The sequence below is a fragment of the Urtica dioica genome, chromosome 11 (genome assembly GCF_054948205.1).
Source record: "Urtica dioica subsp. dioica isolate 48M chromosome 11, U.dioica_male_clone48M_v1_H2, whole genome shotgun sequence".
Taxonomy (NCBI): domain Eukaryota; kingdom Viridiplantae; phylum Streptophyta; class Magnoliopsida; order Rosales; family Urticaceae; genus Urtica; species Urtica dioica.
This window is the reverse complement of record NC_142766.1, coordinates 11,031,182-11,051,432: the sequence shown is the minus strand read 5'-3', so window position 1 is coordinate 11,051,432 and position 20,251 is coordinate 11,031,182. Positions and strand designations below refer to the sequence as shown.

The window sequence follows — 20,251 nt, the reverse complement described above, 5'->3', positions numbered from 1 at the left end:
TAACTTTACTCACAAAAAAAAAAAAATCAAAACCTAAGCTAATATTCAACCAATAAGTTAATTAATTAACCTAACTCAACAGTCAGTTTATTAAATTAACTGATTCGCAGATTTACAGTGAATCAACAAAATCGGCGAATCCTCCCTCTTCTTCTCCACCACCGGCGAACCAGGGCCACAATTTAAAACAGAAAACCCTAGAAAACCTCTAATCATCGCCGGACACTCTGTCGGAGGCTCGATCGCTGCGTGAAACGCGAGACGATGGAGGCGGAAAATCTACCAGCATTGTCGTTTGAGTCGATGGAGGCGACGAGTCGACTGTCACCATCGTTTGCGGCGGCAGAGGGAATGGAATCTTCTGAGTCGCGTTCGATGTGGCCGACGCCTCCGGAAGCCGCGGAGACGTGTCGTTCGTCCACCGGTGGAGAGATAGTCGGAAAAGTAGACGACATCATGAGAGAGAGAGAGAGAGAGAGCGAAGTTGGGTTGGGTGAGTGGAATTTCAAGGGTAATTTAGTTAGTGTACAAAATATGAGTTATTCCCTTAATTAAATGAAACTTTGACTATTCTCTTAATATTAGTAGGTTGATTGGCTAATTAGCAAAATAGCCCCTTGTCAAATCCCCCCACACTTGTGATTTTGTGGGTCCTCGATTAAACTTACCTCCAAAACTGAGAATTCAAAATATCACATCTCAACCTTAATCTCAACAGTTAAGTGGTATGAAAGAACGTACCGAACGCAACTCAATACCTCCCAAACTCGAGATGCCTAAAGTGTTCCACATGTATGCATTGTATTTACTTTACCACGTATATCGCTTGCAGAATGTTCATGTTAACATGCTTACCCACTTACTTTCGATTCCGATGTATTTTGATTTAAGTCGGACGAGACTTTAATTCTGCGAAGGCTTTGCTCGAAGTTAAGAGGTAAATTTATTTTGTTTCGCGTTGCAAGTGACTTACACACACACATGACTTGTTTAATTCATATGATAGCCCTCCTTGCAACGTTGTAGGGGAATTACACACGCATGACTTTTCTTGTTCAATTCATGCAGTAACCCTCCCTACAATGGATTAATATAGTTACCTCATTCATCCTCCGAGCTCGGTATGATCACATATTACTCTTGAATGACCCTGTTTTTCTTTTCATAAAATTGAACCGAAAATATTTACATATACAGTTGACAAGTAGCACTCATTTTCCTTTGTCCATAGTAAAGTCTTAACGTGGATGAATTTGTGAGCAAAAATAGTCACGTGTCAAACAAATTAGGCAAGCTAAGTTCAAGTTGTGTTCGGTTCGATTCGGCAAAAATATCTATTTATTTTGAGAAACTGTAGAGATGAGAACGAGCAAGTATTCGGATTTAAAAACACACAAAACACTAAGCAAATAAAACGAATGTTTTCCCTCCCCCACACTCAAATTGCACATAGTCCACGATGTGAAAATATTAAAGCATGGCAAAAATGTAAAGGAATTAGAAAACTTCCCTGAAAAATTAGTGCCCTTTTCAAGATGGTGGCAGTTGAATTGCACAGGCTCTGGTGGTGGTTGATGTAAGATGTCAAGCTTGAGATGTTGACACTTCACTTGCAGAAGCTCAGTTGACCTAAGACCATACTGTATACCTGAGAAAACAATCCGAACAAAGGACAACGGTACCACGGCAGAAACAAAAGAATATGGACCAAATCTACAAAATCAGAACCACTTTTCAAATCATGGCCCAAAGAATTCTGATGTTCCTCAAACTACCACCAACTTCAAATATTCTAACAATTTATACGTTCTATACTATACTCAATTCCACCTCTAGTTCACATACACAACCTAAAGTCCAAATACTCAATCCATAGTTTCATATATACGACCCCCATTTTTTTTTTTTTCCACACAACTAGAATGCCAATATCAACCAGTTCTAATTATCCTGAAGAGTGAGAAAAAACTAAAATACTCCACAGATACACAACTTCATTATTCTGATCCTCAAACAAAACTCAACTCTATAATTGAAGCTCTCAACTGGAAATTAAGAAGTTGTTACTTACCTGGATGTAGCAGGGATTGTGAAAGATGTGGGACCCACAGAAAGGCTCGGATGAAACGCGAAGAGGGAAGCCCACAGAGGTGAGGTGGGCGAGGAGTCTTTCGCCGTGGGCGATGTTGGCGATAGTCGGAGGGGCTCCGGTGGTCGCCGAATGAGGCGGCGTGGAACGCGGTGGAAGAGCAGCGCGAGATTGGGGATCGCTGGTTCGTCACGGAGATCGCTATAGGTGGTGATGGTTTTTTTTTCTTGAGAGAGGGGCGGTCATGGTGGTCAATGGTGCTGAAGATGGTGATTGTGAAGGATGGAGATGAAGGAGCGAAGAGAGAACAGAAGGTGGATATTAAAACCTCTACCTGGGTGATCAATTTAAATAGAAATTATAATAAACAAGAACGGTTTACAACCCAAAGAGTAATAACAATTTCACAATAATAAAACCGAGCAAAGTCTAAACCATGACTATCCATTCATATCTCGGGCTTGAACTAGCCCTCAACCGCTCAAAAGACTGAGCTAGACATAATTAAAATAATAAAATTGCATCATAAATATATAAATTGAAGACTTGAAGAACACGTGCAACAAAATATGCATGCATAAACGAAAAAGCACTACTGTATTCCAAACCTAAACCTTCATAAAAAAAAAAAAAAAAAAAAAAAAAAAAAAAAAAAAAACATAGACCAACGCAATACTGTATTCAATAATAAAAAAGGAAAAGCCAAAGAAGCCACTTGGTGTTTGTGCGCAGCAAAATATCCAAAAGAAGAATGAATAACAACTACAGAGTCAAAAGTTCATACCAAATACTGATTCTCTTTACGTCGAATAGAAACAAATCACCGAAAATAACTCAAGACCTAGGTATTATGTATTTTATTAGCCAAACAATCCAAATATATCAAGGGCTTTTTATTTGATGATGTCTAGCGGCCTTTACTAATATATTTCTTCTTTTTTTTACTTGAATTTGAGCCATGAGCCTGCTTCTTCTTCCAACCACGTGGCTTTATTTCTTTCTTTTCTTTTCGACACCAAAGTCTATGTTATTTTGCTCTAATTTTCTCTAAGTCACAGATAATTGCACATAAATCATTGACACACGAAAGTCTTAATACAAGTGATTGAAACCTAAAATATGGTGGAAATTGATATCAATTGGATAAGAAATAAATCACTTAGCAGTCACCACCATCACCGCGTCGTCATTTTTTAGCTCGCACCGTGTTATTTTTTTAGCTAGCACCATTTGCCTCAGCTTCCCAGCACTCTTCAAAGTGCCAGTGGTCAGGTGAGACTCGTGCGCTCCGGAACTTTCTAAAGCGCTGAGGAAATTGATATTAATTGGATAAGAAATAAATCACTTATCAGTCACCACCATCACCGCGTCGTCATTTTTTAGCTCGCACCGTGTTATTTTTTTAGCTAGCACCATTTGCCTCAGCTTCCCAGCACTCTTCAAAGTGCCAGTGGGGGCGAGACTCGCGCGCTCCGGAACTTTCTAAAGCGCTGAGGAAATACTAGTTCTCCACGTAAATGTACTGTTGAGACAAGCGAATAGCCTTCACGTAAGCTGTTTGAATATTCACTCATGTCTATCAACATATTCTTTTCACACACAGGTTCTGCAAATAGGGAATATTGACAATATAAACATAATCTTCACAGACGCACAAATAAGCAATAAGGGTTCAACAATAAGATATCTTTAAAAGAATACAAAAAATAATCATGATTCTGAATTAAAAACCATCATTTTCTTATTCTAGTTTGAAAAGATTTATGTAAAGCTGATAGTAAATTGAATATTACGCAAGTGACAGCCCCTAAACTAATTTTTGGAGCAAAATTATCCTAACTAATAATTTGGTTTGTGGGAGGTAAGACACGGTTCGGCGGTGCTTTCGCAGCCTCTTTTGTAGAGTTTATTTTTTTTAATTTCTTTCTTTTTTGACCGGCCTCCTGGTTCTTTGTGGGAGGTAAGACACGGTTCGGCGGTGCTTTTGCACGCCACTTTTGTAATTAGGCTTACTGCCTTGTTTATATAAAGAGTCCCGTTTCAAAAAAAAATAATTTGCACAAATTAGATTAGGGATCAAAATACAACGCATAATAGTGTATGGACTTTTTGCAAGAGTAAAAAAGAGAGTGGTAAACTTAAGATGGGTTACCTGAACATGCCAACCTTCGGGATCGTGATCGCTGATGCTAGCGGACTCAGACATTGAAATGATATTTGGAATACTTTCGAGTATAAGAAAAGCATCGTCATGAGAGTTCCATTTCATTTTTGACATCCATTTCCGCTTCGAAGCCTTGAGACACCGCTCTTCGAAGGTTGTCAGAACATTGTACGCCGCGAGACCTTTGATTCTCGAGTGCAAGTCGTGCCACGGCTCTCTTGGACAAGCAACAACGCTCCTCTGTTCAGAACGCACATCTAAAGAAAATATTTTTTTTTAACTCGGTCTTTAGGCATAATCCAAAACAATACTATAAAGAAAAAATATATATGCATAAATATGGTAAAAATAGATAATAACAATGAACACTCATAACACATATGGTAAAATAGATAATAACAATGAACACTCAGGACACATTGAACATAATTGAATGGATAATAGATGATAAAAATGGTAAAATTCAATAATTGAATCAAGCTCAGCCATTAAAGCACGACACTTGAGCTTAGCAAAGTGTTCTTATAAAACAAAACAAGCAATGGAAGATTATGAAACCTTGAATCGAGCGTTCCGAGAGCTTTGTCCCTGCTTGGTGGATAGAGATGTTGCTAAAATCGATCTTACACTCCGACGCCATAATCATCACGTACGCCACCATTTTCTGCATCATTACTAAACACATAAACACAATAATCTCAAACTTCTCAACACGAAGATACAAATTAACTTAAAATTGAAACCAAATCAAAAACAAAATTGCAAACCTAGTAAAAGCGATGCAAAGGCTAGCAGTGAGGGCAGACTCCTATAAATCCGAGTCTTTACATGATAACTACATGTCTATTATCGAAGCTCAGTCAAACCAATTAAGAAATACGATGACCATACAGCAGTTTCATCAGCAATTAAAAAAAAAATTAACTTAAATACCAGAGCAGATGCACTTCAGATAGCATTCATAATTAACGTCTTCAAGCTATAAGACATTACAAGAAAGCTAGAAAAATGTACCAAATACACCAAAGCTGTAAGAGCACTTAATGATTCGACGGTTTGGAGATGAGCAACAAGAAGCTCTTCTTAGGTCTGGAAAGTGGAAACAACAACACAGTTTACTAAGTTGTTTACAAATTTCATAATTTCTAGTCGTCTTCTAGGGTTTGGATTGTAAATCTCAAAATCACAAAGAGAGTGGTCGGAAATAGAGAGAAAGAGATTAGACATGCCTCAGCGGGCTTGGAGGGTGGTGTATGCGGAGACGAAGAACGGTGAAGCCAACGAGCTCGATTTTTTTTTCAAACTCCCTCCCAAATCAAACTTTCAAATTCTGACCCAAATAGGAAAATTTGTAACAAATAACAAAACCTTAAAATTTCCAATGAACCCTCAATCTCATACTCAAACTTCAAAGATTGAACTCCAATCTCATGAAAAACGAAATCCAAAAATGAAAATTAAAATTGATGCCACGCAAACGCCAAGCAAGAGAATCGGAAGAAACGAAAACAGAGGGACACAACAACTTCATCACTTGGATCTCGGTCGAGAGAGAGAGAGAGAGAGACTCAGCGGAGCAACGTCGAAGCGCGAGTGGTTGTGATCGGAGTCTCGGTCACTGGAGCAGAGAGAAAAAGAATCAGAAAAGAGAGAAAGACGGAGGGAGAGAGATATCTGAGATTTGGAGAGAAGGATTTACTGACAAGCGTGTCGGGGTGAGATATTTGAGTGGTGGTCTAATGATTTGGGGCAGAATGTCACGGTGATGACTCTCACTCTTTTGTTTCTTTTTTGTTTTCATTTCTATTGCTTTGGCTTAATGGTAAAGTGAAATATTGTATTATGCCTAGTCAAATTTCGGCCAAATAAAATAGTGGTGGAAATTCCGAAATAAAATAGTGGAGTGAAATTTCTCACTTAGCGAAAATTTGCCTTGTTTTCGTATAGTTGTAGTCTAAAATTTTTTTGCAGTTGTTTTCAAATAACTATTTGGTAAGGATTTCAGTTTTTTTTTATTCAGTTTTTTGTAATTGTAGTGTAATAATTCACATAAGAATTAGGCGTCGAGATATATACTAATTGAAAGTCTTTGCTGCAAATATAATGGTCGTAAAATTAGTAATAATGATTGTTCACAAGTTCATCGGAAAACACTGTTTGTCTTTGTAGTCAATACAACAAATATCAAATTTTGATACCTAATGTTGACTAAAATTAGTGAAAACTCATGTGCTCGACGAGAGGATCACGACCAATTAATAGTATGTAAAATAGAGTTCCGATTGTTTAAAGTTTTTCATAATTGTAAAACTTAAGTTTTCCGGGGAACGAAAACAAATTCGATAATCAAAAGTGAGGAAAATGAAATGATGTTGATAGAAGAGAAGAAAATGTCAAGAGGATATATTAAAAAAAAGTTAAAAAAGTTGAGTGAAAAAATTAGAAAACACCTAAAAACTGTTTTCTGATTTTATTCATTAAAACAGAAAATAGTTTGAAAACTTTTTGAGTTGTATTTTGAAAATCATCAAACAAACAGTCAATTCAGTTTTTTCAAAAAACTGTTCAAGTTAGAAAAGTCAAAAACTGTTTTCAAATGAAGAAACATACATGACCTTAGTGATTTTTTATTTATTTTAGGTTTACACTGCGTTTTATAACAAAATATCGTGAATTTTTATCTATAAAAAAAATATAAAATATAATTATTGGAATTAAAAAGATAAATTTCATAAAATGGGCTTAATAATTAATAAAATATCATGATTAGACCCGATAGTTCAAAAATATCTAAAATTAGGCAACTTTAAACATGTGATTTTAGATATAACCTATGTTTGACAATTTTTAGGGATATAGTCAAATGGCTTATGTGGCAATAATTAAGGTATGATTTGTCTTTATTTATTAACAAATTCGTCACTTTCTCTATCCTATTTTTTTCAAATAAATTTTTTTGCATCAAAACTTCAAAAATTCGTATGTTTCTCATACGAACTCGAAATTGAGTGGTTTCAGATCCTACAAATTTGTGGCGTCGAGATTTTAAAAAATAGACCATTGTGTTTGATGAAAAATTATATTTATCTCGATAATTTTAAAAAATTCAGTTATTTTCATATTTAAGGTAGTAACGTGATTTTTCTACATCTATGGTATTAAACATGATTTTTCATCAAACACAATGGATCTATTTTTGAAGATCTCGGCGTCATGAATCCGTAGGATTTGGAATCACTCAATTTCGAGTTCATATGAGATATATATGATTTTTTTGCAGTTTTTATGTAAAAAAAGTGTAGGAAAAAAGTAGGAGAGATAAAATGACGAATTTGTTAATAAATAAGGACAAATCAGACCTTAATTATTGTCACATAAACATGTTGGCTATTTCCCTAAAAGTTGTGAAACATATGCTAAAAACAAATTTTATAGTTTTATTTTGGCTATTTTGCTACACTGCCATAAAATATAATTATTGGAAGAAAAAATGGCATGAACTAGCCAATTCAAACTATGACTTTTGCAAAATAGTCATAGTTTCATTAGGTTAGGCAAAATAGCCACCTCTAATAGGAAGAAAAAAAAAAGATAATCCACAGAACGAAGAAGAACGCTGGCACCGCCGCCGGATTTTTCCAAGAGTTCTTCTCTGCAACTTCGGACTCGTCACTCCGAAGAAGAACGCCGGCACCGCCGCCGGAGGCAAAGTCCGACGAACCTTTCCAGCGAGGAAGCCCTCCTCGTCGCCGTAGAGTGACGGAGAGTCCCGAATCTCCGTCGATCTCCTCGCCTTCGCCGCCGTGACGGAGAGTCCGACGGGAGGTAAGATCGACGGAGCGATCGGGAACATCGCGAGCGTCGAGGACGCAAGAATCGCATCGCCGAAGAAGGAGATGTTTCGGTTCTGCTTCAGATCCTCGATTCCAGATTGTCATTAAATTTAATCCTGCCTCGATTAATTTTAATTCAGCCCTCATAAACCTTACATTATGTCTTTATAGTTCGTTGGGATTAAATTTAATCCAAACTAGATTAATCTTACTTTGGCTAGTTTGCTTATAGTTGACAAACTGTGGCTATTTTACAAAAGCTTAAGTTCTATTTGGCTATATAGCCGCTTGACCCTTATTGGAATTAAAAAGAGAAATTTCATAAAATGGGCTTAATAATTAATAAAATATCATGATTAGACCCGCTAGTTCAAAAATATATAAAATTAGATTTTTTGTTTAAAAAATGAACAAAAATATTATTCGACCAGATAATCATTAGATTTCCTTTTTTATTCCTCTCATTTTCAATCTCCCTCCCTTTCACTCACCCAATTTCATGCAGTTTTTTGACGGGTTTGACGTGGGTTTGACGTTCTCACGTGGATTTGAGCGTCTCCCATAAAATTCAGAAAAAACTATAAATTTCTTGTTAATTTTGTGTTTCATTGCTAATAGATGGTTTGAAATGATTTTGATTGAATTCGGTAAAGTTAGAGTTTTGAATTTAGAAAAATACTATAATGTACGATGAGATTCATACAATGTATGATGGTATACGATAGTGTACGATGATATTCAAATGCTGATATTTTTTTAAATTTTTTGAATTACGATGGTATACGATAGCGTACGATGGTGTAGAAATTATAGTGTATGATGATATTCAAAGGCTGTGCTTTTTTTTTTGTAACTTTTTGTACTACGCTGGTATATGATGGTTTACAATGGTGTACAATGAAATACAAATGATAAAAAAAAAAACTATAAAAAAAGTATTTTTGATAAAAAAAAATCCAATTTTAGATATTTTGAAAATAAACTGTCTAACATCGATATTTTGACTTTACTTGGGTCATTTTATCAAATTACTATATATATTAAATCGACGAATCAGTACTTCCAATTTCCACCACCGAAACTGATAAACCATACTCAATTGTTCCCTTTCTACCAAATTGTACGTTCGTTTTTTGCCAGATAATTTTGTGTGCTTTCTCAAAAAAAATAAATAATAATAATAATAATAATTTTGTGTTGTGACTAAAACCCCCACACATTAATCCCCCTCCCTCTCTCTTTACCTATCTATTTTTCTTTTTTTTATCACTGTAAACCCTAATCCCCAAATCAGTCATAGCAATCGTCAGATCTGCGACCGAATTCCTTACTAGCTTCTCAGTTACACCTACAAGGTCTTACCTTTCTTTTCTTTTTTGTTCGATATTAGTATTACTTCTATTTCATTTACGCTACTATCGTCTTCTTATATTGAGACATCTAGGAATATTATGGTACCGATTAAGAAATTCGGCTGCTAATTTATGATTTAAGGAATTCAGAGGCGACAGATTTATAATAGAGGTTTTGAGTGTTTTTGAATTCTGGCTATTTATTGTGAATTTCGTATTCTGGTTGGCTGTTAGGACACAGTCGATTGGGGTCTCTAAGGATTGTTTTTCTGGGGTACATATTACGCCCAAAATTTGGGTATTTTTTTCCTTCCATTGTTTTGGTCATCCTGATTCTTTGACTCCCTTAATATTGCTTATAGTCCTGTTAATTTTTTTTCCAGGTTATAGGTTGAATATTCAAAATCAGTTGTTTCTTGTTGCTCTCTTAGCTTGACACACAAGACAAAGAAGGGCTTGTTTCCCGGGGCGAATAGTTTTTGCATGACATTTTTAACACTGTAAAATGTCTGGCTTACTAAATGTATGCTACTTTAAGTAATTGAACATGTTCTATTTGGTGAATTCCTTATTTCTGAAAAAAAAAAAAGTTCCCAAATAGTTTTTTTTTTCCTTTAATGTTTCATATTTCTGGTTGCAGTCCTCAATAAATGGATCGGCTTCCAATATCCCAGACAGCACGGGACGAACGTTCACCTCATCTTTCTCGGGTCAATCAGCTGCTGGATCCCCCGTTTTTCATCACGCCGGTACGTATAGTAACATCTTGAGCCACTCATTTTTTGAACTCGTCAAATTTCTGAAGGTCAAGGCCGTGGTGCAGGAAGTATTCAGTCGCTTCACAACATGCACGGGAGCTTCAACGTCCCAAACATGCCGGGCTCGCTTGCATCGAGGAACTCGACGATGAGCAATGTGCCATCCGGAGGTGTTCAACAGCCGACCGGGGGGCTCTCTAGCGGACGGTTCGGATCGAATAACATTCCCGTGGCTCTCGCTCAGGTATATACCCATTTTCTCATCAGAGGTTGTAGACACGGCGGTGCTTAGTTTCTTCTGTGTGTTTTCCGTTTTCCTCTCAGCTATCGCATGGAAGCTCTCACGGCCATTCGGGGATCTCAAACAGAGGAGGTATAAATGTCGTAGGAAACCCTGGGTTTAGTAGTAGCACAAATGGAGTTGGTGGTTCAATTCCTGGTATTCTTCCAACCTCTGCAGCAATTGGTAACCGGAATGGTGTGCCAGGATTGGGAGTATCCCCAATTTTGGGAAATGCAGGGCCTCGGATCACGAGTTCGATGGGAAACATGGTCGGCGGAGGAAACATCGGAAGGAGTATAGGCTCCGGCGGAGGATTGTCGGTGCCCGGTCTCACGTCCAGACTTAATTTGGGTGCGAATAGTGGATCCGGAAGTTTGGGCCAAAATAGATTGATGAGCGGGCTTCCACAAGGTATATTTCAATGAAGCTCTTGCCATTTCTGTAGACTAGTTTTTACGTGGTAGCGCTTTCTGTTTAAATGTTTCCTTTTTCCTCCTTGTTTCTAGAAGTAACCACTCAAATCTGATATCACACTTGTATTGGAAATTTCAGGATGTGTTTGTTTCAGTGAAACCTTTGTAATTGTCGTATAGCTTAAGTTGCGCTTCTCATTTCTATATATTCGACTATTAGCTTCGCTGTACAAACTTAATGTGTTTGGGCTGTATGGTCATATTTCACAAGGTTGACGATGACGACCTGCTCTTTTGATTTATTTCATAAAAAAATAGTTTTTTTTTTTGTTGTGATTAATTAGGCTTGTCTTCATATATGCTTTTATTGTATAAAGCTCTCGAGTTCTGTGTTTGAAGTTTAGTTGTTTCTATGAAATTCAATGTTTTATTTTTATTTTTTCCTTGGTGCCCTTTAGTTTGTATCTTGCTTTTTTCATAGTAAAAGCTTTCTTTTCTCTTTTTATTTTAATTGAGTTTCTTCTAAAATAAAAATAAAAAAAATAAAAAAAAAAGAATATATATTGTGCTGAAAATATTTATATGTAGGAAGTGATTATGTTGTGTTTCAAACTTTTGCTAAACCTCTGATAGGAGTCAAGCTTTATGTTTAGAGTATGACATAGCATTCTTAACGAGTGTTGATAGATTATATGGTCGAGGATAGAGTATTCTGTATTGGATATAGATAGAATGAGGTGTTTCTTAGAACAAAATAACGTAGAAATAGTCCTTTGGGTATTCATTCTTAACGAGTGTTGGTAGATTATATGGTCAAGGATAAAGTATTCTGTATTGGACATAGATAGAATGAGGTGTTTCTTAGAACAAAATAACGTAGAAATAGGCCTTTGGGTATCTTTACGGATTTCTTCTCAATAAAGAAAACAAAAAAAAGCTTTGATGTATACTGTTTATTATTGATTTGTAGTGATATGTTACATTGTAATGAGGGAAAGAGGCACGGTGTCCTTTAGTGCAAATTTCAGTATATCTATATTACCATAGCCGGTGGTGGGAGTGCTTTGGGGTTGAAGAGAGAGTGTTATTTTAAAAATTAATAGTAACCCTAGCTGTTTTGTAACGGCTTTACACCGTTTCATGCCTCGGAATTGATTTCATGTAGCAGGTCAACAAATGAACAGAGTTATAATGACTTACCAATATTTGATTCCTTATTCAGGCTTTTTTCCAACGGTTTCAAGTACCATTTAAGGCAACCAATTTGTCTGCATTAGGCATGTTATTGATTGTGCCTTGTTGAGCTGTGTAAACAGTCCTGTTTTGAATGTCTTATCTTGTTTTATGTCGTTCTTTTGTGCTGTGGCTCGTAACAGAGCTGTTTTTTTAATGCTGCATTCCTATGCTGTTCCTAGCTACAGATTGAATCTTTCCTTTCCTGAAAACATTTGGGAGAGTATTTTCAATCTTTTTATATATTTTTCCTTTTATGATATGTGAACGTTGTTTTTTCAATAGATGAGATATTTACCGTGTATTGATGATTTTTTTTTAATCAGGATCTCCGCAGGTGATGTCGATGCTAGGAAATTCATATACTTCTGCCGGAGGTCCACTCTCTCAAAGTCATGTCCAATCAGTTGGTAATTTAGGCTCTATGGGTATGATGAACGATGTAAACTCAAATGACAGCTCGCCTTTCGACATGAATGATTTTCCCCAGCTGACAAGCCGTCCTAGTTCTGCTGGAGGGCCTCAGGGGCAACTAGGTAAGCTCAGATAGTTGAATGATGTCGTTGTATAAACATAATAAGTTTTTGTCGTGTTCTTGGTTTTTATTATCGGGCGTAACATTGGGAATGATCCAGGTTCATTACGAAAGCAAGGTCTTGGTGTTAGTCCTATTGTTCAACAAAACCAGGAGTTTAGCATTCAAAACGAAGATTTCCCTGCCTTACCAGGATTTAAAGGTTTGATGTTATTTTCTTTTCATAGGCTTATCTTCACCATTCTGATGTACTGTGGACTTTTTTTTACCTACCCATTTTTTACTGCCTACCATTTTGTAATGCTTTTTGTGCTTGCTCAAGACACAGCTACAGTGCTCTATTTTAATGTTTTGTTTCTTAAATGATAACGAATAACCCTCACTGGACTCTCTTTTATCATTATCCGTTGTCTCTCACCTGCTGTGTCCCTTGTCTTACTCGTGAAGCTTTAATTCTACTGAGTGGCAGTTCAAGTTATCAATAATATCTTATGTTATAAACTGCTCTTCTGCATCACCTGTCTGATGCTTTCTTTGTTGCAAAAAACATAGCACAGAACTCCTATTGCAATTCAAATCTTTGGCAGTGATATTAAATTTCCTATGTTTATTACATCATACTTAAGACTGCAATTCCGATGCATGCCTTCACATAATTTCTTCTGTGAATACCACTTGTAAACTCACTCATGCGCAATGAAAGTGTGATACGGCTTGTACTAGCAGAAGTAAACACAAATTTGACATTGTTGGTTCGTGTAGGTGGTAGCGGCGCTGAGTATGCCATGGATATGCACCAGAAAGAACAACTACACGACAATGGCATGTCAATGATGCAATCTCAGCACTTCTCAGTGAGTGGGCCGACCCATGAATGATTTTTTTTTTCTTTTATGACTTGGGGCCCTTGTAATGACGAGTTTTATGCTTGCTTGAAATTTTTTTTTTTTTTTTTTTTTTCACGGGAACAGATGGCAAGGTCATCTGGATTTAACCTTGGAGCAACATACTCAGCTCAGAGACCTCAGCAGCAACAGCAACATGCTCAGTCGGTGAGTAGCAGCGGCGTTTCGTTCGCACCTGGAAACAATCAGGATCTCTTGCATGTTCACGGCTCTGATATGTTTCCATCTTCACATTCGAGCTATCATGCACAGGTATGATTGATTCTCAAAAGAACTAGACCATACGCTAACATAACTCACTGGGCAACCAGCCCTATATCTGTGAGGGCACACCATTGTTTTAAAAGGCATTTTCAATCCTTGAGGCGAGGTGGTCGGAAAAAGCCTCAAGGCTCAAGCCTGGGAAAAAAAGTCGACTTGCGCCTTTTTTGGTTTTCAGGCGTGCGCCTTGAATTCTCGCCCAGAAACGCATGAAATAGGGCAGTTTTTTCTGGGCCTTTTTTTGGGGTTTTTTTTTTTTAAGTAAAAAATTAATAAAACCTAGATTAGGTTTTATAACACATAACCTGAATCGTAAGTCTCAAAGTAGTATTTCGGAGTTTTCATTATCTGATATAGATTAGTCTAAAACTGGTCTAAAACGTAGATTAGGGTTTTTTTGGGTTTTCATTGTTAAATTAATATATGAAGGTTAAAACTAAGCATTATCAGTCTAAATTTTTTTTGGGATGATTCCAGATTTATACAAGAAATTAATTTATGCCCATCTTTTGAGGCTTACACCTCAATACGCCTCGCCTCAAAAACAGAAATCGCCTCGATTACCTTTACGCCTTTTTAAACCTTGGGGCACGCTCAGCCGCAAAACTTGCACGATGCTGGCCAGTCCCTAACTAAATCCGAGAAAAAAAAAATTCCAGCCCTTTTCAAGAAGCTGAAAAGCCAGTCACTGCCATTTGGCCATTGTCACTACGTGCTGCTCTGCTCTTAAGCATCCTCAAATCCTTCCGAGAAAAAGAAAAAGAAAAAGAAAATCTCATTATCCTTTAGATTTCATCCGCCACTTTTTCTAGCGTCTTAAGTACATGTAGTAGGAGGGGGGCTTCCCGAATAAGATCCTCTCAGAAAGCATAGAACTGATCAGCGATGAAGGTTTCATTTTTTTTCTTTTTTCCAAGTGAAAACATGAAAACTAACCTGCTAAGCCTGCTGTGTCTTTCGAATTGACGGTGTTGAAATTGGAATGCGTAAATGTAATCTTGTGCATGGTTTCTTTCTTATATGAAATATAGAGTAGCGGACCACCTGGGATCGGGTTAAGGCCTCTGAACTCAGCGAGCAGTGTTTCGGGGATGGGATCGTATGAGCAGCTTATGCAGCAGTACCAACCGCAACAGCAGAATCAGCCCCAGTTTCGGCTGCAACTATCGTCAGGGAATCAGTCATTCAAGGAACCAGGGCTGAAGCTAGCGCCACAGTCTCCGGACAGATACGGTCTGCTTGGTCTGTTGGGCGTGATCAGGATGAGCAATCCCGACCTCACTTCCCTCGCGCTTGGAATCGATCTCACAACTCTGGGCTTGAATCTGAACTCGTCGGAGAACCTTCACAAGACATTTGGCTCTCCTTGGTCGGACGAGCCGGCAAAGGGCGATCCTGAATTCGCCGTCCCCCAGTGCTATTATGCCAAACAGCCGCCAGCGTTGCATGTCCGTCTCCTGTTCCCTCATCTAATCCACTTTTGTTGCATTAATCACCTGATTCCTCTTTATTAACCTTGTTTGCAGATGGGATACTTCAACAAGTTCACGATCGAAACATTGTTCTATATCTTCTACAGGTTTGATTTTATCGATATTTGTTGGATTATTAAATAACGTTCTTTTATTCTTTGTAACTCAATTGCCTTGCAGCATGCCGAAAGATGAAGCTCAGTTGTATGCCGCAAATGAACTGTAAGCACTAAGCTGCGTTTGGTTGTGTGTGTATCGAGATACAGAATCCCAATACATTTTTTTTAGTAAAAGAGGGTTTTTTTTTTGTCGGTTTGGTGGGGCAGGTACAACAAAGGGTGGTTTTATCACAAGGAGCACCGGTTGTGGTTCATAAGGGTGCCAAACATTGAGCCGCTCGTGAAAACAAACACTTACGAGAGAGGGTCGTACCACTGTTTTGATCCCAACACTTTCGAAACAATCCGAAAGGTATAATTGTTAATTATTAATTATTGGCTTCTCGTGATTATGATGATGATGAACTCTAAGTTGTGAGTGTTTGGAAAATTGCAGGATAATTTTGTGCTCCACTATGAGATGTTGGAAAAGAGACCTGCACTACCTCAGCAGTAACGACGAGTGGGCTTTATTTGCTGATGTAAATGTTCTATCCTGTTCATTGCAAATAATCTGAATTTTCCTTGCCACATTGTAAACAAATTTCATCATTTTTTTAGTTTCTCTCCCCTCCCCCTCGCGGAATAACAGCACATCCTTGGTGGCAGTAGTTAATCAGCATATGGTGATTTAATTTAACATATTGTGCCTGCCCCGTGAATCAATTAAAGAGAATAGGTGGTTGATTCCTTGTTTTTATGTTTAGCCAAGATGAATTGGAAAGAGAGGTCTCAGTTCAGTTCATATTTCATAGTGTATTCGCAATAACTTTGATCCTATCACTAATAGTTGGTCTAAATCCAGATATTAACCAATGGACATATTGGTCTATAAATCGCTCATGACTAGTGTTTACTCGCAACCACCTTGAGTCAATTTAGGCCGATAGAAAACAACCTCTTTCTCTCTCTTGCAAAAGTCAAAGATATAGCTGTATGTAGATATTATTAATTTTCTGTTGCTTTGGTTTATTTATTAATAATTTTTATTTATTATATAAAATTAGACCGAAGGATCAAAACGAAAAAAAATAAATTAAAGTTTGTACATAATTAAAACATATTTGAAAGTTTATGGATCGAAATGACACAATTACCATAGGGCAACAATATCATTTATTCTTTTTATTATCATTTAAGAATAGAACTACATTTGTTATTAAATACAGTTTCCTATTATTTTCCTTCATGTGTGATCGATCCCAATCCGTCTCAATTGGCGTATATACATGGGAAGAAAACAAATCAGGTAAAGCATAAATAATAGTAAATGACACTCCAAGTTCCCATGCCATGCAATGCAATGAAATAGCAGGCCAACTAAAATTCTGTACATTCACGTCTCTCCTCTTTGTGAACGAGGAGTAAAGTAGTTGCCGAAATGGCTTCTCTGGTTGTGAAGCCATTCTCTCCTCGTCTCACACCGAAAAACACGACAAGGCGGTACAACAACAGAGTGAAGTGCTTTCTGGAGTTGAAGCCGGAACGTCACGAGCCGGAGCCCCTCCGGCTGGACCTCCCGCGGTGGGAATCCGGCGGGCCCCAGCCGGACGTGGTGGTGGTCGGGGCGGGGCCGGCGGGGCTGCGGCTGGCGGAGCAAGTGTCCCGGCGAGGGCCGAGCGTGTGCGTGGTGGACCCCGCCCCTCTCTCCCCCTGGCCCAACAACTACGGTTCGTGGGTGGACGAGATCACCCCTCTGGGCCTGAGCCACTGCCTGGACCACACGTGGCCCACCACCGCCGTCACCCTCGACGACGCCCGCACCAGATTGCTCCCCCGCCCCTACGCCCGCCTCCACCGCGGCCGCCTCAAGTCCCACCTCCTCGGCTCCTGCCTCTCCACCGGCCGCGTCACCTTCCACCGCGCCAAGGCCGCGCGTGTCCTCCACGACGAGTTCGCCTCGCGCGTGGCCTGCGACGACGGGGCCGTCGTCCCGGGGAGCCTCGTGGTGGACGCGTCCGGCTCCGGCCCCGGCGAGGGGTACCAGATCGCGTACGGCATCCTGGCGGAGGTGGAGTCGCCGCACCCGCTGCCCACGGACCGGATGGTGCTGATGGACTGGCGGGACTCCCACCTGGGCAGCGAGCCCGGGCTGAGGGCGGAGAATCTCCGCCGCCCGACTTTCTTGTACGCCATGCCCTTCGACTCCAAGACGGTGTTCTTGGAGGAGACGGCGCTGGTGAGCCGGCCGGCGATGGGGGTGGAGGAGTGCCGGCGCAGGCTGGCGGCGCGCGCAAGGCACATGGGGGTGCGGGTGCGGCGCGTGCTGGAGGAGGAGAGGTGCGTGATCCCCATGGGGGGCCCGCTCCCGAGCCTGGACGGGGACGCCACCGCCGCCTTCGGGGGAGCCGCCGGGATGGTGCACCCCTCCACGGGCTACATGGTGGCGCGCTCCCTGGCGGCGGCGGGGGGCGTGGCGGACGCCGTCCACGAGGGGCTCGGCCGCAGCCGCCTCATGAGGGGGGCCCCGCTGCGGCGCAAAGTGTGGACGGAAGGGGTGTGGACCCCAGAGAGGGTGCGGTCGCGCGAGTTCTACCGCTTCGGGATGGAGACGCTGCTGCGCCTCGACTTGGACGGGACCAGGAGCTTCTTCGACGCCTTCTTCGAGCTCAGGCCCGACCAGTGGGAGGGCTTCCTCGCGTCCACGCTCACGCTCCCGCAGCTCCTCTCGCTCAGCGTCTCCCTCTTCGCCCGCGCCTCGCCCTCCTCCAAGCTCGACATCCTCACCAAATGCCCTCTCCCCTTCGCTTCTATGCTCTCCAATCTCGCGCTTTCTCATTAATTGCATCTTATCTTTATTTGTTCTTTCAGTCCTCAATACAATAAATCTTATTTACTCTGTTTTGAATTTTTATGAATCTTAATGTACTTTGGACGACCAATCAAAATACAGTCTTATATATGGTTGTATTTTTGCTAAATCCCTTCTTTTATTGCAGCCCATTTTATGAGTCCCATAGCAAAAAAAAAAAAAAAAACAAAAAAAAAATAAAAAAAACAAACTCGACAAATCAATGTTGGAGGTTATAACCCTAAAATTAACACTAAAATTTTTAATATGGTCTGTTCGATTTCACATAATATATGAGAAATTTCATTTTGTAGACTCAAAAGTTATGAAAATATCTCAATTAGACTCATTAGTTCAAAAATATCTAAAATTAGATTTTTGTATCAATTTCGGACAAAAATACCCTTTCAAGGTAATATAACCATTTTTCATTTCACTTCATTCCCTACTTCTTTTCATCTCTCATTCTCTCTCATTTCCTCTCGTTTTCATCATTTTTCGAGTATCCAATTCATTCAATCCCGTCGAAATGGGTTAGTATGCTCATTCATTCATCTTTTATAGTTATGTTTATATAGTTTGTGTAAAAAAAATTGATAGATTTAGGTCAAAGAACCCGGAATTTAACGTTATTTTCGATGAAATTCGATAGTTTAGGATGAAATTTAAGTACTATTTCCGATGAAATTCAAGCTAAAATTCCGACAAGATCCGACAGGATCTGGCAGGATTTGGCAGGATCCAGAAATCCAACACGATCTGGCAGGATCCGACCAGATCCGACAGGCTGCCAGAAATCCGACCAGATCTGGCGAGATCCGACAGGATCCGACAGTGTCCCATGAAAATGAAAAAATCCGGTATTTTTTATTTAATGTATTTATATGATATTTCTTGCAGTTTTATTGATGGTTAACGGCACATGGGAGAGAAATGAAGACTTATACGTGTTAAAAAACGCAAGAACATTTCCGCTTGAAGTTTCGAAAGAGACGACGTACACGGGGTTAGTCGACAAGGTGTACAATAGAGTCATATAGACAGATCAAAGTATGACTTAAAGTTAGAAGTTCCATATGAAGCGGGTAATATGCCGATTGAGCCTGTTTTGTTGAAGGACGATATTGATGTTAAGTATTATACGAAGTGCAAAAGTCGTAGAAAATATGCACTTTGTGTAACTTTGATATCGAAAGAAATCATAGCGTTAAGTGCAAACAAAGTAGATAAAGGAAAAAAAAAAGGTTGACGAAGATAAAAGTGACGGGGGAGAAGATGGACACAACAGTGACAAAGAAACATAATTTGAAGAGTTTGCGAATCATGAAGAATATAAAGATTTTGTTAAACATTTTGCAGTACCATCAAGACACGGTGAACCATCAAAACATGGTGAACCGTCACGTGACCCTCGTAAAGATGTTTCACAAACGGATTCCGTGCCTTATTCATAGGAAGCCCCTGACTTCACAGCCGATGATGTTGTCAAAGAAGAACGTAATGAAGGTCCAAGTCTGTTGTCACATTCTTCCACAGGTAATAAAAATAATGAGATCTACTTATAATATGGAAATTGTTAGGTTATATATTTTATAACCATTTATTAAATGCAATAGGTAGTTCACCAAGCTACAAGACAAATAAAATTATAAATATTTAAAATTTAGATAAGTGTAGTTCTCTAATAATATTTATAAAACATATAAATTATAAATTACCATTTTTTTAATCAAAACCTTCTCGACGTCCTTGCGTGTCACCACCCGAACGCTTGACCACGAATGCATCCTCCGTACTCGGACACCGACATTGTTCCCAAATTGCTGACCAATCTCCGGAATAGCCTCGAATGCCCAATATTTCACGGCGTGCAAATTCCCCGGTAATGAATACTTCGCCTCCTTCTGAAGAACGTTCTCGCTGGCGGATTTGTCCTTTTGTTTTACGCAGTAGCGGTTCAAGTCCACGGAGAGGGCGGACAAAATCTCTACCCAAGTGATGTTC

At 39.2% G+C, this 20,251-nt stretch overlaps 3 protein-coding genes and 1 non-coding gene across 14 annotated transcripts; 2 read left to right on the top strand and 2 right to left on the bottom strand.

Annotated features, from left to right (window-relative positions):
• Window positions 1-1,402: 1,402 nt before the first annotated feature.
• LOC149381188 (phospholipase D gamma 1-like) lies at window positions 1,403-6,076 on the bottom strand. 9 transcript variants are annotated; one of them, XM_089600757.1, is made up of 7 exons: window positions 5,957-6,071; window positions 5,483-5,871; window positions 5,268-5,342; window positions 5,021-5,096; window positions 4,812-4,928; window positions 4,242-4,510; window positions 1,403-3,695 (listed from the first exon to the last, which is right to left on the bottom strand). In XM_089600757.1, the coding sequence occupies exons 5-7, from the start codon at window positions 4,924-4,926 to the stop codon at window positions 3,669-3,671; spliced, it is 411 nt and encodes a 136-aa protein (XP_089456883.1). In that variant the 5' UTR covers window positions 4,927-4,928; window positions 5,021-5,096; window positions 5,268-5,342; window positions 5,483-5,871; window positions 5,957-6,071; the 3' UTR covers window positions 1,403-3,668. The 9 variants fall into 9 exon arrangements, 7 of the variants coding, with proteins under 7 accessions (XP_089456883.1, XP_089456886.1, XP_089456885.1 ...); XM_089600760.1 differs by having other exon boundaries at window positions 4,812-4,917; XR_016293789.1 differs by having other exon boundaries at window positions 1,403-3,611; window positions 4,812-4,917; window positions 5,021-5,342; window positions 5,957-6,076.
• Window positions 6,077-9,272: 3,196 nt separating this feature from the next.
• Window positions 9,273-16,162, top strand: LOC149381186 (NOT2 / NOT3 / NOT5 family). Of its 3 annotated transcripts, XM_089630477.1 has the most exons (15): window positions 9,281-9,441; window positions 9,822-9,961; window positions 10,079-10,187; window positions 10,262-10,440; window positions 10,521-10,569; window positions 10,684-10,890; window positions 12,452-12,661; window positions 12,761-12,862; window positions 13,423-13,514; window positions 13,632-13,817; window positions 14,858-15,274; window positions 15,353-15,405; window positions 15,479-15,520; window positions 15,625-15,769; window positions 15,854-16,162. In XM_089630477.1, exons 2-15 carry the CDS (start codon window positions 9,944-9,946, stop codon window positions 15,911-15,913), a joined length of 1,869 nt encoding a protein of 622 aa, XP_089486603.1. In that variant the 5' UTR covers window positions 9,281-9,441; window positions 9,822-9,943; the 3' UTR covers window positions 15,914-16,162. The 3 variants fall into 3 exon arrangements, with proteins under 3 accessions (XP_089486604.1, XP_089486602.1, XP_089486603.1); XM_089630476.1 differs by having other exon boundaries at window positions 9,275-9,441; window positions 10,521-10,890; XM_089630478.1 differs by lacking the exons at window positions 15,625-15,769; window positions 15,854-16,162 and having other exon boundaries at window positions 9,273-9,441; window positions 15,479-15,524.
• On the bottom strand, window positions 10,107-10,187 carry LOC149381187 (small nucleolar RNA snoR35). The gene has a single exon (XR_016294019.1). It is a non-coding gene; the product is annotated as a small nucleolar RNA snoR35 (small nucleolar RNA).
• Window positions 16,163-16,689: 527 nt separating the features above from the next.
• On the top strand, window positions 16,690-18,394 carry LOC149381185 (capsanthin/capsorubin synthase, chromoplastic-like). The gene has a single exon (XM_089630479.1). It carries the CDS (start codon window positions 16,838-16,840, stop codon window positions 18,236-18,238), a length of 1,401 nt encoding a protein of 466 aa, XP_089486605.1. The 5' UTR covers window positions 16,690-16,837; the 3' UTR covers window positions 18,239-18,394.
• The last annotated feature ends 1,857 nt before the right edge of the window (window positions 18,395-20,251 follow it).

Coding starts and splice junctions, on each gene's coding strand:
- LOC149381188 (XM_089600756.1), bottom strand. CDS start 4,938: ATGTGTTTAGTAATGATGCAGAAAATGGTGGCGTACGTGATGATTATG. Junction 4,511..4,811: donor CTCGGAACGCTCGATTCAAG/GTTTCATAATCT, acceptor TATTTTCTTTAG/ATGTGCGTTCTGAACAGAGG. Junction 3,696..4,241: donor CCGAAGGTTGGCATGTTCAG/GTAACCCATCTT, acceptor CCCTATTTGCAG/AACCTGTGTGTGAAAAGAAT.
- LOC149381186 (XM_089630476.1), top strand. Junction 15,275..15,352: donor AACAGCCGCCAGCGTTGCAT/GTCCGTCTCCTG, acceptor CCTTGTTTGCAG/ATGGGATACTTCAACAAGTT. Junction 15,770..15,853: donor CTTTCGAAACAATCCGAAAG/GTATAATTGTTA, acceptor GGAAAATTGCAG/GATAATTTTGTGCTCCACTA.
- LOC149381185 (XM_089630479.1), top strand. CDS start 16,838: ATGGCTTCTCTGGTTGTGAAGCCATTCTCTCCTCGTCTCACACCGAAA.